This window comes from Lepisma saccharinum, chromosome 26 (assembly GCF_977018435.1).
Source record: "Lepisma saccharinum chromosome 26, izLepSacc3.1, whole genome shotgun sequence".
NCBI lineage: Eukaryota > Metazoa > Arthropoda > Insecta > Zygentoma > Lepismatidae > Lepisma > Lepisma saccharinum.
In genome coordinates this window covers 12,249,041-12,266,779 of record NC_139254.1, presented here as the reverse complement: position 1 = coordinate 12,266,779, position 17,739 = coordinate 12,249,041, and the positions used below count along the sequence as shown (strand labels likewise).

The window sequence follows — 17,739 nt, the reverse complement described above, 5'->3', positions numbered from 1 at the left end:
TTGGATTCTCGTTAGATTCCTTTGTGCGTAAAAATCTTGCATACTGGAAACTAGAGCGAATCATTATGAAGCATGATTTATAAAGGGCTCCCTTAATCAGTTCTGCAGAGAGGCCCAAAGTTGTTGGTGCATCTTAATCATCTATTAACATTATCGACCTGTAAATATCAAGCAGATACAGTCCCTATTAGCCTATTTATGTTAAACTTTATATTCTTTGGCAATCTGGAAAGGTCATTATCGAAATATTGTAATTTCATGTTGCTCGAAGTTCTTTTGTTCGTTGCAGTTTCAAGATATCATCCCTTTTCTGTTACTTATCTCTTTTTGGGGGAAGGGACAAGTGCCTCTGTGTACCCTGTTATATGTGCCAATCCGACATAATATATTAAAAAATTGCCCCCTCTAGGATTGACTTCGCCCCCCCTACAAAGAATTCCTGGCTACGGGCCTGACAATGACACATGTAAATTCTACTTTGCCCAACTTTTAAGCAGTGGCATCGTGTGTGGTTCGCATACGAGTGTTCACAATAATGTTTTTGTACTGAATGCAGATTTACTCCTCTCCCTTGTAACTTCATATTCAATTGAAAAAGTGAGAATAACAGTTCAATTTATTTTCAACAATTTCCCCCAAAACCAAAACCACACTATATTTGAAGTAATACAAGAAGGACCTAGAGGGAATTGTCCCTCTCCCCCTTAAAATTCACCAGATTTAGCGAATTGTCGCTAAAGTTTGCAACTCCGTAGCACAGACCTTTTTGAGTTTCCCCTAGACATGCCTTGTATATGCTGCACTCTGGTACCGAATGTAAGAAGTATTGTCGCTTGCAGTGTTCGCACAGAGAAGTGAACATCTTAGGGGTATAGTGGCCAACAGCCTCTTAGCTGTCAGCTCTATGTAACACGCACAGCAGTTGTGTTCAACGCCCTCCGTGGAACACCGTAGGAGTCAGTGTTACCAACTATGTAAAAACATTATCAGATGTGAATCTGTGTATATACTCGTACATCAAACAGTATTTTTTCGAATTAATATACGTATGCTTTTGTGTGTGCATTTAATATGTATGTAATTTAAGACATATACATGAGTGTTCACGTGCTCATGCGAACATTATCAGGCGACGCACCTGCTTTTAATGTATAAAGGTTAACTTTGAACTCTATATTTAAGCATGATCATTTCACACTGACTCAACACACTGTTTCAGATTGACTTTTTTTTCAGATTTGAATGGATCAACCATAAAAATGAAATTCCATAATTTAGAATAAGGCTACTATATTTAGAAATTTGGTACATCATACATGAACATTTGAACATACAACACCTCAGAGTTCAATATTGATGGTTCTTTCACTTGGCTTCCTCTCAGCATTCCACATTCCTCGGTTGTTCACAGAGGACCACCTTTTGCCGTACATCCGTGTACTCCTGGGCAGGCAGCTTCTCATCATCCTTGAAAATCTATGTCTCACTTGAAACCTAGGAATGCCACAGCGACCCATTCCTACAAACCTCACAATCAACCAATATACTAGTTCGGCTGCACTGATCAGACTAAAGCCCATAAAAAGTCCAGCAATGCCTCCAAAAGACACTGAAATAAATTACATGTAAATATATATTCCATTTAATATCATAATATGCACAGTATAATATACAAATATGACGAAGTTGAGATCAGTGGCTTATCTTGAAAGTTTGACCTGGTTTACAGCACCAATTCTTATTTATTGTATGCAGGGTGATTGGTAATTCGACCTATTCCTGGAAAGGGGTAATACTAGAGCACATTTGCAACAAATTTGACCCTATGCACCGGGGGTCGGAAATCAATGGGTTTCGAGTTATTGCAGTTTGTAGATTTTCGTGACATATTCCGACCAAGAACCTACTAATTGTGAAAGAACTACTACACCCTGGGCACATAATTGACACATTGGTAACAGCTGACAAATGAGTGACTATACTGGGAAAAAAAATCATGCCCAAAATTCCCATACCCACAGAAAGAAGCAGTCATTGGAGCACATGTCATGAAGAAATTTGGAAATTATCGTTCAAATCGAAGAGGATTACTCAAAAAAATGGTAACACACTTAGCGTAAAAATTACGGAAAAACCTTCCTCGTTTCATAAGATCTCCAAAAAGATACAAATGTTGTCAACTGGCATACGGGTTGGAGGAAAAATCTGAATAAAAAGTGGAGAAGGTGCGTTGTAGACCTCTTTGTAAAGTGAAAAGAAGTTGTGGGGGGAGGGGGTTCAGGGGGTCTGGCTCCCCCAAAAGACTTACTAATTACAAAAATAAAATAATAAATTACTAAAATTAAATAATGAAAATATACTTGTTCTTTAATCGAGGGTTATTAATTTCTGCCAGACTTATTGGAAGGCAAGGATTATATTATAATCATACTACTTTTAGTGAGTGGCAGAGTGGCTAGCACATCGCACTATGATTCTAGGGGTCCAAGGTTCGAATCCTGGCCTGGGCATGGATGTTTGTGAGCGTCCATTCATCAATTTCATCACATCATCAATCATCCCCATCTTCGCAAATTAGCCAAAAGTGGCACAAAAAGTGAAGTAAAATAAAACTAATCAATAATAATCAATATTAATAACAATAATATTTTGAGACACTTGGTTCAGCCCCCCCAAAACATATACATATACGTGCCTGACCAAAGGCAAGAGTGTCAACCCAATTGGCATAATTTAGCAAGGTCAAGGCGGGGGGCACTTGCTACCCCCCAAATTTTCAGTTTTATTAAAATTTACAAGCTAATGATACTCTTCATAATCTCCTGTGACCTAAGGAGCAAAGTAATAAGTAATTTTTATGATTTCAGAACTGGTACAGTTATTTAGCAAAGTAGTCCTGGATGGTATTTTTATGGGATAGAAAACCTTTTGAGTCTGCACCCGTCCCCCCAAAGTTAAGCCAGAAGTTCGAATCTACCCCCTAAAATTTGGTACCAATTATGTCCATGGTTAGAATTCATCAAAAAAGTTACTTGTAACTGCATTACAAGTAAGTAATTACTTCAAAATGCTTGTACTTCTGATAAAGGAAGATATGCAAAAGCCTTACCCATCAACTCCATCCAACCAAACATGACATCATTTCTGTACCTCACACCATCCATTTCCTTGAAGAAAACATCAATATAGCCATAACTGTCTTCTGATTCAAAGTTGCTTCTGAAAGTATAAATTATTAATTAAATTCAATTACAATATCCTGTGTTCAGTCTACACATAAACATACTTTGTACATACATACAATATTAATATGGTGAATTCTTTTAAATTTGAACTTGGAAAATTTGAATTACTCGGTAATTCCAACATAAGTTTATTCCCCGTGAAATCATTTTTGATGATAAATGTTTTTGTTAATTCGAATTTTGGATAATTCTATTTTCTTTCATGCCCCCTTGGAGTTTGAATTAAAAAGAGTCCGCTTTGGTAGCGATTTGTTTACATCTTCCTAACACTTCTAAATATACCTCAAAATTTTTGCAAATTATGTTAAAAATGTAGAACAATTGAGAACATCTGTTTTCATATGGGTGTTCATATTAATTTGTCCACCAGCAGTATGTATGAAATTTTAAGATTACTATTTGCTCAGTGGTAAATCACCATACCTTTAGTATGTTATGCTGAAAACTATCACTTTCATCTCTTAGTTCCTTAGTTTTTATTAATATTTCATTACCATGTCTGTAACAAATACATAATGTCACTTGAAATTTCAGTAGAAAATATCCTTACACCTCCATTCTTATATTAACCAAACTAACTAACTAACTCTCTAGCCTTCTTAAACCCGAAGGTTCATGGCTGCAGCAACACAGGCCTTCCATCTGTCCCTATCCTGAGCAAGATCTATATACTCTTTTCCATCCCTCCCAATTTCCTTTAGGTCCATCTCAACGTTGTCCCTCCATCTTCGTCTTTGTCTACCTACTGGTCTCTTATATTAACCTGTCATTACAATTGCTTGTGCGATAATTGTCAAGAGTTTGTCTTGAGTGTACACTTAGCAGTCCTATCTAGTATTTATTCTGTTCAAAGCTACAAAATTATTGGGTTCTAACTCTTCATGCAACTAGACAAATTCTCTCTTTTCCCTCACAGTGTAAAAAATTTGCACAGAATGTTACTTACGTCTGGATATATGTTGTTTCAATACTGTAATGTATTTCAGTGCAAGGTGCAAAGCAGTGACAATCCAAGACATCGTCTGTCTCATTAAAACCTGGGATGTTTGGTGGAGGTTTGTTATTCCTTGTGGCTGCTGTAAGATAAATGACTTTTGTAACTTCCAATGAACCAACAATATGTAAACTCAAGTAATAGAGGAAAATTCTACTAGTAAATTCACTATTTACTCATCTTCATTTTCTCTGCTTATTTAAGAAATTCTAATAGAACTCAAAAAACTACCTTAGGGAAGATTTCACACCTATGTGACTAGCAATGCATGACACATGTTGCTTAGGAATGAACCAATCAACAGGAATGTTAGACATCATAGTGGAATGACAAACCACACAAACTTGAATTCAACTGGTTAAATCCTCATGCCCTAAACGATTTCAGTAATGACCCAAGAGTGCAAAAATAATAGCCAATTTGAACTCTGAGTTTAGATGAACACACATATATGTAATCAAAAGTGCTGTTTGTGTCAATATACATGAAGAAAGCAATATTAAAGATAGTTGAAAACCAAAGTACAATCAAATAACTTACAAGCTACTGTGAAATGAATTAAATGGATCTATATTATGGGACTTTAGATGCAGTAAGATATTAATACATATACAGTACATGCAAAACATGCTTAAGTATTTATAAAACCTTTTCGAGCAGGCCTCATCTCCAGGAAGATATCAACTCGGGCCTTTTGACCTGTTGGGTGAGATGAGTCAACGCAAGGACTTATAAAACCTTTTCCTGCTCTCCCAAAAATAGGCAATAGTTAGGCTGGATGAACTAACCGATCTCTAAATATGCACTGGTAATTCTGAGAAACATAGTTTTTTTACACACTTAAGTATCTGGGTACCTGTTTATTTTGTTCGAATAATTTTGGTGACCACTGTCACAACATCACGATGAGTTCCAATGTTTATGGTGACAGTGTTCCAGTGGTGGATCCAGAGATGGGACTTGGGAGGGACAATTTTCCCGCTGAAGTCCATTCTAACTAGTACTTACATAGTTTTTACATGAACAATATATAGCACTACTACATGGTCTGAGGGATTAACATGTACATGGTGAAAATAGGGATACTGGGTTCGAATGCCAGATGAGTCATTATTATATTTTTTCATTGTCATGATGTACCTAATGATAAAAATATACAACGATATGTGGGTAAACGAAGAAATAAGGACCTTTTCTCTAGAATCATGTTGCCCCTGTTGAGCCAGGAATATGTCAATATATACATAAGCAGTAGAGTCATTACTTATTTAATTTTGATTTGAAATGTAGATTATTACCAGAAAACCTCAATGCAGAATTAGGAACAAATAATGACAAGCATAATGATAATTGATATTAGGTATTACAATATTTACAAAATATTCATCATAGCGTTTCATAATATTTTAGGCCAATGAAATAAAGGATAGCTTACATATACAATTCTTAGATGGCCCGTAGCCAGGATTTTTTTGGGGAGGGGCTCATTCCTTATCAGCAGCTGCAATCTAAAGGCAAAAAACTGGAGGGCAGAAGCCCTGAAGATGATTTCTCAGTATATTACAACTTATTATACAATATGTTTAATCGTGCTAAGGAAGTATAATTCATTAATCATTACCACTATACACTGTTTACATTAGATATTTGTAGGATTTCGGGAGGGGCTTCAGCCCCCTTAGCCTTCCTGTGCCTGCTTAGATGCAAATAAAATTGAGATTAAATATGCAGTAGGAAAACCTAGTCCTGGTATTTTGTAGGGGTGATTGCCCCCATTGTCCTCCCCGTGGATTTGTGCCTGCAGAGATCACCGAGATTAATCGAACAAAATAAACAGGTACGTGGATACTTAAGCACGTTTCATGCGTATATTAATAAATTAATCTAAATAGTAAATTGTAACACAGAGTTTTGTGCCCAGGAATATTGCTGATAATGCACTTTATGCTGTAAATGACTCCTTTTTCTTTAATTGTCAAGTAATATAACACCATTCTACATAAGTTAAGCATGGGATATTCAAACTCATGGCTTTTAAATTACAATTTTCATACAATCAATCAATCAGATATTTAAATACTGCAACTTTATAAATATAAATATTTTAAGTACAAATGCACTCACATGCACGATAATTCCTCACTTTCATCGTCCAGATGAAGATCAGAAAATAATATTTTCAAGGGTTGTGCAACAACGTTTCCATCCCTCTCCATAAGAGTATGCTTTTAATCATACCTAGTGAAGGCACATACTGGTTTGGATCCCACTTTAAACTGTAGGTCCAGTCCGGATTAGTCTTTCTGTGCATAAATCAAACTCAAAACAATACTTTTCTAAATCAGTGCTCGAAGTGGATATTCCTAGCTGGAGAGATATTTGGTCGAATTTGTGAATAGGTAGGGATTCTTGTATGGAACATCATGGAGACAATGCAGTAGGTGGGAGAATGATTATGCAAATTATAAAGTTATCCTTGCTTCATGAAAATTTTCTTAACTGGGGTGATTACATCCTCCCATGCTCCCCCCACCTTGAGCACTCCTTGTAATATGTTTGCCACTCCGAATAAAATTTTATAGTCTGCATAATAAAATAAACAATACTCAAGAATTATGTACACAAAATAAATTTTCCACCCAAATATGATCAGCGCAATATGACCTATTGAGAAGTAATAACACTCACAAAGTATCTTCAGAAAGTGGAAAATCCATGTGAAAATTTGATCCACATTCAATTAACCCTTTACTTGTAAAGTGTGGTCTGTATGCCCGCAATAAGTTTTCAAGATCTGCTATTATATTTGTCACCTCCTGTGTATCTTAACTCATTGATGTATATTTGTTTCATTCACTGTGTTGCGAATTATTGTTGTTGTTACTGTTAGATGGCAACTCTGTGAAGTACATGAGTGGTCTTGTAGACCAATACTCAGAATTTATGTTCCAGAAAATCATTCATTCTTGTGGATAGCCTGGTTTTCTGAGACCAAGCTTGGCTCAACGAAAATGCTAGTGACACTATAATGTGTTGGATCTTACTGTATCAATATCATAAAAAGTATTCCAGATAATGTTGAAAGCAGTTTTTATTATGATGTAGAAACTAGGATGACAACATAACAATACTTATACTACAGATACAATGTACTTACCATTTTGATTAAATAAACATTCAAAATCCTCAGGACCACAAACTCGAACATCTGTAAGTTAAAATATTGATTCATTACTTCTTGTGATACAGAAATGAGAGGAAAACTTATGATGCATTAAACATGGTTGCAATAGTATCAAGTGCATGACAATCTATTTGTTTGTGTCACTTAACTTCCTGGAGTAATGATATAACATTTTTTTTTATCCATGGAGCAACAACCATTGAAGGCCAGGATCTACCTACAGACTGCCGACCTCACTCCCACATGCCTCAGCAGAGGTGGGCAGTTACGTGGTCCAACCAGTGACATGTGGTCAGCATGACGAACCCCCAGTCATCGCTCATTGAGCTCCCCAATTTCCTCGTGATGGTGGGTGGTCACCAGTCCCATGCACTGGCCGAAATCTTAGGAGAAAAGTTGTTACGTTATTGGTATGGAATTCCAAGAACTCAAGTTCAATTCCTGGTCCGGCCACAATGTTCACTGCCTTTTCAATCAGTTATTATTAGAGCTGATCCAATACCACCAGGAACTGATAACTGTATGGATGCATATACTCTTACCAATCTTACCGATACCAATGCTTGGAAATTGTAACAATTAAGTCATTCAAAATAGTGATTAATATTATTGTGCAAGATTTGTATTCATATTACAAGCATCAATTTATCAGAGTTTTGCTTAAAGCATTCAAGAATTATGCTAGAACATTAAAATACGTCTTATGCAATCATCCTGCACCATGGCTGTACAGTCTAAGACAGTGATTCTCAAACTGTGGTACGTGTACTTCCAGGGGTACATGAACAACTTGAAGGGGGTACGCAATCAGCTCGGACAGTCTTCATTCATTCAGACTTCATACCTTTAACACTCAACAGGAAAATAAGGCTGACTTTGTCACTGACTTATCTTTGTTTCGTGTTTTGAAATAAAATACTCTTTCAAAATCTATAATAGACTAAATTTGGAGCTGAATCTCCGCTTGAAAGTTTCAAGTGCACAGCCAGACATCAAGGAGCTCTGTCAGTCTATGCAGGTACATCCATCTCACTACAAACTCTGATTTACAATAAAAACTCCAAAATCGTGCTTGACAGTTTGTTTACAAACTTATTCTTGTTCTTTACTTCTTTTTCATCAACTCTGGAAACAATATATGAAAATTTGAGTTTTTTTTAATGTACTTCATAGCATGCACGTGTTTCACATTTTCATTCTTGTAACTGATCATTAAGATTGTAAACGTAGGAGCCCCCAATAAAATAACAAACGTAGGATTCTAATGTTTATTTGTTTATCATATTTCCACATACAGAATCTCTATTGCAGATACACACCTCCAACATATCAAAAAATGCCAATCAGGCAGCCAAAAAATTCCCCAAAACCTAGGCTTACCATACATCCGGGATTAGCCCGGACAGTCCTGGTTTTTTAGTGCTGTCTGGGATTGCAAAATGTCCGGGGTTTTGAGAATCTGAACATGAAAATAGCTACCGGTATAGAAGATTCATGACCAGAATTTATGACCGGCAAGGATCGGTCAATTATACCTTTTCTTTCTTCGAGATATCGACTTCCGAGCGCTTCAGTTTCCATACTTCCGTGAGCATCTTGGTGGTCTTGCAAACGTGTGAAGTAACTCGTCTACACGTTTTTGATAATTATAACTATTTGCAAGGGCTTTGCATTTGGCAATGGGCAAAATAAAGTGTGTAATTAACGTTAACCTGCAGCAGCAATGCAAATTCTTGAAACTGTGTAACGACAGTGACAGTGAACGTGTGCAATGGACACTCTGTAATGGAGTATTTTCTCTTGCACATAAAGGAAGAGGTGATATAGAAGGCCACGTGAAAACAGTTAAACATAGGAGTGCTATTAATGCTACTGCTTCAGCAAACATAAGAGATTTTTTTTAAAGCCAAAGATGGGAATAACAGTGATCTGGAGTGTGCTGCTAAAGAAGCTACATTTTCATACCACACTGCTAGACACGAACTCAGTTTCAACACATCAGACTGCACTTCTAAACTGGTTAAAAAGTTACGTGACCCAAAATTTTCATGTGCTAGAACCATAAACGAGGCAATAATTGTTAATGTTATTTCGCCATTTATTTTCGATAATGTGTTGCGTTCTTTAGAAAATATTAATTATGTTACACTATCGATGGATAGTTCAAACAGAAGTGAAGTAAAACTTGTTCCAATTGTTGTAAGATATTCAGCATATAGAAGGAAATTCAAATTAAACTTTTACATTTCGATGAAGTGTCAGCAAATGTATTATTCAATTAAACATTTGAAAATAGTTTAATGTTCCAATAAATTGTTAAGGCTTTAAAGTAATTTCAATTTTTTTTTTTGTAAAAAAACCCCTGAAATTCAGCAGTAACGAGTTGATCGTGAATATGTCCCGGGTTGGACCCAAAAAAATATGGTAAGCCTACCAAAACCCACTATTCGAAGAAAACCTGTGATGGGGGTACATTAGACGTTTAGTTACGACTAAAGGGTACAATGAGAATAATGTTTGAGAACCAACGGGATGCATGCAGGTTCAAACAACTTTTCTCCTGAGATTTCAGCCTGTGTATGGGACTGGTGGCCACCCATGATAGTGAGGAAATTGGGGGAGCTTCGAATGAGTAGCGCAGCCCAGTCCTACAACAATGGATGGGGGTTCGTCATGCTGACCACATGTCACCCTGTAACTGGTTGGAGTGAGGCCCGGCAGTCGGTAGGTATGCCCTGGCCTTCACGTCTGTTGCGGCATGGGTTATTATTATCATAATAATATTATTATTATTGTCCTATGTAATCACAAAATATTTTTTTTTTTGCACAATATTCCTGTAAAATAAATGGAAACTTTGAATCTGATATATTTTTCAGGTTAATTAGATTCCACAAAAGAGTATGGAGCATTTTTGTGGACAACAAAAAGAATAAAATTCTGGAAAAGTATTGCTGGCATCAGTAAATAAAATACTTTCCCATACCGAGACAGTCCTATTTATTATTAATCCTACATGTTTCATTGCACTATTCTAGATGTTAATTAAGTTTGAAATAGTGAACAGGGGATATCAATGTTCTTCTTGAAGGTTTGCATAACCACTTTTTGTACATGAGAAATAATCTAACACAGTTATTTTTAGTGGTTTTTATTTGATTTTATCTGTGACGTTTCGTTCTGGTTTCCCAGAACTTTTTTAAAAAAAGAGCCGATAATTTTTTACGTGGGTTTGGCAACACTGATGAAGTTGAGCATGTGCAGGAGCATGCCCTAGTATTCTGTGCTTGCAACAGAGATATAATCGTCAGAGTGGGGTTGCATACGTGCGAGTAGCAGTAAGGTGAAATGGCTGTCGTAATACAAAATCCCACCAAATGTGAAGTGAGATCTGTCATACGATTTCTGAACACCAAAGGACAGAATGCAGCTGACATTCATCAGGAATTGTGTGCCATTTATGGACCGACAGTGATGAGTGAAGGGAAGGTCAGGCAATGGTGCAGAGAGTTTCGGGAAGGGTGTTCAAATGTCCATGATGATGAGCGTAGCAGAAGGCCTAGTGTTCAGATGGACGATCTGGTGGAACGTGTTAACAAGAAAGTGCATTCCAATTGCCGGTTCACAATATCTGAACTTGCCAAAGGGTTTCCAGAAGTGCCTGCGAAAACAGTGCATCGAATTGTGAGTGACAACCTGGGGTATCACAAACTGTGTGCGAGGTGGGTACCAAAAATGCTGACAAATGCTCACAAAGAGCAAAGAAGGACAGCTGCACGTGATTTTTTGGCCCGCTGGGGGGAGGATGGGTATGACCTCTTTTCACACATAGTGACGGGGGATAAAACATGGATATCGTACGCGACTGGGGAGTTGAAGCAGAAGTCAATGCAATGGCAGCACTCTGGTTCTCGTAAAGTGAAGAAATTCAAACAAATACCATCAGTTCACAAAATCATGGCAACTGTGTTTTGGGACCAAAAGGGTGTGATTTTTGTGGAATTCTTGGAACCAGGATGAACAATTACAGCAGAGGTGTATTGCAAAACACTGAATAATCTGCAACGTGCCATCCAAAATCGGCGCAGAGGAATACTTTGCTCTAGAATTTTTCTCATCCATGACAACGTCCACCAACACACACAGCTGCTCATACTGTTGAGACAATTCAAAGATTTCGATGGGAACTATTCAATCATCCCACTTACAGCCCCGACCTTGCCCCCAGCGATTTATTTATTTTTCTTCACCTGAAAAAGTGGCTTGCATTGAAGCGTTTCAACGACAGTGACGTGCTCAAGACATCAGTTCTGGACTGGCTGCACTCTTAGGCAGCAGATTTTTATGCAGAGGGTATCAGAAATGTCTGGAGATTAATGGTGACTACGTCGAAAAATAGCCAAGGTATGTACTTGTTTATCAATCACAATAAATTTCTTCTCCTATCATTTTCTTGTTTTTTAAAAAATATCGGCCCTTTCTTTTTGACGTATGTCAGAGGCCTGGGTTCGAGTCCTGATCAAGCATTTTTTGCTTAAATAACTACTTATAATTACCATGGTTAGGAAAGAAGTATGGTGTGCATTTACAATTGTTTTCCAGAAAATGCATTCTACACTCCATGTAGCAACTGTTGCGTGTGTACACGTAGCTTGTTCTCAGATGCATTTCATCAGGAAAAAAGCAGCGTCTCTTCTCCAGCCACACACTTCTCACTTCTTCTGTGCTGTATGTGAGGGATGGAGACACTTGGGCCATCATCACTCGCCTTGGACCTTCAGGTATAAAGAGCCCCTTGGCAACATCAGGGAAGGAGTCTGGGTGATGGACATGAACCTGAAAATAAGTCAAATTTCAAAACTAGGCTTTCAAGCAAGAATCAAATAGTGAAATTATACCCAAATCATGCCAGTTTCCAGCCTGAAGAAGTACGTTAATTGATTGATTGCTTGAATTGGGTTATTTTTATGTCGCTTTTCTGACATTTATGCTAATTGTGATGTTGAGGATGCGAGATAATACCTAGGTATTATGAAATTGATGAAGGGTCACTCACAAGGACCAGCCATGGGAATTGAACCCCAGTCTCCAAAGTCCTACCACTGGTCTAACAAGGCTCATCAGAGGGTAAATTCATCCGTGATAGAGATTGAAATTTACCCTTCTTCCCAGGGATGTCTGAGGTCACTAGAGATTGAAATTTACCCTTGTTCCCAGGGAGCCTCTGAGGTCACTAGAGATTGAAATTTACCCTTGTTCCCAGGGATGTCTGAGGTTACTAGAGATTGAAATTTATCCTTGTTCCCAGGGATGTCTGAGGTCACTAGAGATTGAAATTTATCCTTGTTCCCAGAAATGTCTTGGGTCACCATGCCCAGGCCAGGTTTTCAACCTGCGGCCCCTGGCTTTGTAGCATGCTGTGCTGCAAGTCAGGGTGCAAAATCACTATAGATTGTTTGGGGGGGGGGGGAGCAGACACACAGACACACACACACACACACAATAGATATATAATGTCATTAAATATATGCCAATTATCAAATAATTAAATTATATTATAAAATATACAAAATATTATATCAATTGTCCTTCATTCAAAATTCGATTGCAAATTAAATACTTTACTACACTGCTAATGTTATGAACAATTATCTGCGTGAGTAGTGGGAGTGGCCAAAATGAAGAGACATTAAGAAGATAATAGTTGCCAACATAAAAATCACATCTAAAAGCTAATAAGTTTTTTGTTTATATGTGAAGTATATTCGACTTCAAAACTAATTGTTTAGCTTTTGTTGTTAGAATAAAAACTCTCCCCCCTGGAAAAGTTTGTGGGGGGAAATTTTAGGACAAGATTTTTGGTGGGGGGAATTCTCCCCTGTGCTCCACTGGAATTTCGCACCCTGCTGCAAGTACATTAAGAAAATGCATTGCCTGACTGGGTACTACAAGCCCACTTCTGCCAGGGCAGAGCTTAAAGCAGAAGTTGCATAATCACTGACCCAATGAACCCTAATTTTAGTAAAAGTAAATTAACACTTATACATAGCAATAGTAAACTCTTAATTAAAAGTGACAGTTTTAACCACAATTAATTAAGTAATTAATATTTTATATGATTTTATCAATAAAATAATTTTTACTCCTGCTTTTTCTTTTAATATAAATCAGAAATTAAATTTAAAAGTTTATTACTGTGCAAGGTAGGCCCATAAGGAGAACAACCCTCTTCCTGGTCCGCTGTGGGCCACTCCATCTTACTCTTAGCACTGGCCCAGTTGACAAGTTCTACCCACAGAGATGAGTAGTCTTTTACAGGGTAGTAAAATTCAAGTTTTAATTTAAATATGATATATATGTGATTAAACATTTTCGTCAAAAGCCTCACAGTTCGGACCGAACGCACTCGTCTCTTTCTGGCCTGACTGATGAGATATCTGGAAGGATCGGCGGAACCAAACATTCGGATTACATAGTTTAATTCATTTTAATGAACTTTGATTGTTACAGGGTACAAGAACATTTTAATTTCAACATTTTTTGGGTAGGCTAAGCCTCAAAAACCTCATAGGAGCTTCACCACTGATACCCAGTGATAGGATTACCAGATCGCTGTAAGGAAATGTAGGACATAATGTCGCAAAATGTAGGACACAAAACATTCACAATAAATAATACACATTTGCAGAACATGTTACAAAGAAATTTAAAATTTTCAGCTTTTAAAGAAAATATGATTTCTTAATGAATTCTTAAATGAAAAATTTTCAAACTTTTAATCAATACTAAACAATGAATTTCTTACTACATATTTTAACTTCTCAGAGGAGTCAATTTTTATCAAAATGTTACGTTTAATCAAAATATATTTATGAGAGACTGAACAGTCAAACTCTTTGAAATTATGCTTATGAAACATTTTATAGATTTTTGAAAAAAAATATTTCTCCCATGACTCCGTTGTTCTGATGGTAATGAAAATACTCTCTCATTATGACCTGGAATGGAAAGCCAATATTCAGCAATTACAGTCACTTGAAATGGTTCCAGACGTTTTATCCAGGGTAGTTTCTAGTTCAATAACTTTAATATCTATACCCCTTGCTTTACACTCAAAATATTGAATAAGAATGGAAACGCCTTGTTCCATCAGTATAAACCCTAAGGTATGAAATTTCACTCAGACAGTGAACAATGACATCATCAGATGTGACCTGTTCTAGCAGAAATCTCTATTTTCTTTTTGGGCAATGACTTAATCAAAATAAATTTCACCAATGAGTTTGGGAGTGCAGTCCATAGACTTGTAACTTGCATGATTTCTCTCTGTTATACTGAAACACGTATTTATCTAATTAATATTATGTGACGTTCAAAATGTAGGACATTTATGATATTTTTCAAATTCCTCCCGGATGCCGGACATAACACTAAAATGTAGGACATGTCCGAGAAAAATCAGACGTCTGGCAACCCTACTGAGAACTTAGACAGTGACCACAGGCTACTAGTAGGAAATAAATAAAGAAAGAAGGGACGAACAAGGATAGGAGTGTGGAAATTGAAGGATAAGATGACAAAAGAGAAATATCAAGAAATATCGCAAACAAAAGTGCCAAGAGATGAACCCAAAGGAGTAGAAACAGAATGGATAAGATTTAAAACAGAATTAGTAGAGGCAGCTGAAAAGGTATGTGGAAGGACAAGCAAGAAAAGAAAGAAGAAAGAAACACCATGGTGGAATGAAACAACTAGAGAGGCAGTGAAAACAAAAATGATGCATTTAGAAAATAGTTTAAAGTTAAATCACAAAATGCACGAAAAGAGTATGTGGAAAAGAAGAAAGAGGCAAGAACAGTAGTAAAGGAAGAAAGAAGAAAGTGGATGGAAGAATGGACCAAAGTGGTAGAAGAAGATGTAGATGGGAACAAGAAAGTATTGTATGGATTAGTGAGAGAGAGGAGAAGAGAAAGAGGAGACAGCTGTAAGCTAAGGAATGAAAGGGGAAACATTGTAGAAGAGGATGAAGAAATAAGGAGAATGTGGTGAAATCATTTCGAGAAATTGCTGAATGTGAAAAAAGGAAATGAACATGAAAAAGTGAAGGAAATAGAAAACAGGAAAGAAAAGTGAATCTCACATGGAAAGAAGTGGAGGAAGCTCTGAAGAGAATGAAGAGAGGTAGAGCACCTGGAGTACATGAAGTGCCAGCAGAAATGGTACTAGGAGCAGGAGTGTTTGGTGTGCAGTGGCTGTACAGTGTGTTGAAAACAGTGGGGCAAGAGAGAGAAGTGCCAAGAGATTGGACAAAGGGACTAATAGTTCCCATATTCAAGAATGGTGACAGAAAGGAATGTAAAAACTACACAGGATAACACTTATGTGCCACTCAGGAAAGGTGTATGAGGAAATATTAGAGAAAATAATGAGGGAAGTAACAGAGCTGAACATGAGAGAGGAACAGTATGAACTTAGACGAGGCAGATCAACAATTGACCTGATATTCACCATAAGGCAAATGCAGGATAGGCACTACGAGTATAGAAATAATTTGATTATGGCATTCCTAGATATAGAAAAGGCATATGATACCATGGACAGAACACAGATTTGGATGGCTCTAAGAGAGAAAGGAGTCGAGGAAGAGATAGTGTGTAGAGTACAAAGCACATACAAGGCCAGCCAGAGCTGTGTGAAGACACCAGTGGGAAGAACGGAGTGGTTCAGTATAAGAAATAGACTATAAAAACGAAGTGCTCTTTCCCCACTGCTCTTCATAATTAAAATGGATGCAATTAACGAAGAGGTGGGGAAGAAGATAGGAGAGGAGGAAGAGAAGAAGGCCCTGTGTTTGCTGATGACTTAGTAATATGGGGGAACAGGAAAGATGAAGTACAGAGACAGCTTGATAGTTGGAATGAGGAAATCAGAAGAGCAGGAATGAGATTCAGTGCAGAAAATTGATTGATTTGGTGTTTTAAGTCCACTTTATGCACAGTAAGGCTAATTGGGACTGGACCTACAGTTTAAAGTGGGATCCAAACCACTATGTGCCTCCATCGGGTATCGAACCCGAGACCCTTTGATTACACGGCGACAACACTACCACTGCGCCACCAGGAAGGGCCAGTGCAGTAAAGAGTGAGGTGCTAATAACAAGAAACAGTCAGAAATGAACCAAGAATAAAAATGGGCACAGAAGAGTTGAGGGTAGTGGAGAGCTTCAAATATCTAGGAAGCATAATTGAGAGAAGTGGAAGACTAGATGAGGAGGTAAACAGAAGAGGACGAATGGGTGGTGGACCTTATCAAAGTGTTCGAAGATTAATATGGAACAGGGTTGTACCTATGAAATGCAAGAAGGTGTGTATATATATATATCACATACTATGTTCCAATAATTACGTATGGAGCTGGATTTGGACAATGACAGAGAAAGACAAAAGAAAAATGCAGGCAGTTGAAATGAAATTTTTAAGGAGTATATTGGGGAAGGCTAGAAGGGATAGAATTAGGGTTACCAGATCACTATAAGGGAAATGTAGGACATCCTGTCCCAAAATGTAGGACATTAAGTCAAAATGTAGGACACAAAACATTCTGAATAAATAATACGTATTTATATAGAACATGTTAGAAAGTAATTTAAAAATAACATTTTTCAGTTTAAAACAATGAATTCTCAATGAATTTTTACATGCAAAATTTCAAAACAATGCACCTCTTACTACATGATTTAAGTAGTACTTTTCAGAGAAGCCAATTATTCTCAAAATTTCAGGTTTAGTCAAAATATATTTATGTTAGAGTGGGCAGTAAAACTCTTTGAAATTATAGGGACCAGTACCAAACATTTTACAGACCTTATGAAAAATAATATGGTAACAAAAGTACTCTCTCAACATTTGCATTAGACCTGTAATGGCAAACAAATATTCAGCAATTACCATAATTTGAAGTGGTCCCAGAGTTTAATCTTGAATAGTTTTTAGTTCAATTATAGTATCTACCAAAATAACAAATCCAGAATTCTTGACTTTTTCTAGACTTTCTTGACCTTTTCTTTTTCCCCATTTTTCTTAATGTTTATTTAATCGACCCCGATTTAGGTAAAGTTGGATATTTTCAATTAAGAAAATAAATATTTATTTAATGAAACATCCATACCAAAGGGACAGTTAAGATGAAAACTGAAGCTGTATTTAAGAAGAGAATTAAACCTGCTTTATCTATTAATGCATACTGGACTGCATTTGGCAGACTAGCAAGGCTCTGGTGTCTGGACTCACAGCCAGTATAATCTTATGTGGGGCTTG

At 37.0% G+C, this 17,739-nt stretch overlaps 1 protein-coding gene across 1 annotated transcript in view; it reads right to left on the bottom strand.

Moving 5' to 3' along the window:
- Nucleotides 1–1,340: 1,340 nt before the first annotated feature.
- Nucleotides 1,341–17,739, bottom strand: part of LOC145979383 (sodium channel protein Nach-like) — a 92,727-nt gene continuing 76,328 nt past the window's right edge. Inside the window, exons 11-15 of the mRNA XM_083112251.1 lie at nucleotides 11,980–12,259; nucleotides 7,397–7,447; nucleotides 4,192–4,321; nucleotides 3,110–3,219; nucleotides 1,341–1,609 (exon numbers count right to left, since the gene is read on the bottom strand). Coding sequence (XP_082968377.1) covers nucleotides 1,341–1,609; nucleotides 3,110–3,219; nucleotides 4,192–4,321; nucleotides 7,397–7,447; nucleotides 11,980–12,259 — 840 coding nt within the window. The remainder of the gene's footprint in view (nucleotides 1,610–3,109; nucleotides 3,220–4,191; nucleotides 4,322–7,396; nucleotides 7,448–11,979; nucleotides 12,260–17,739) is intronic.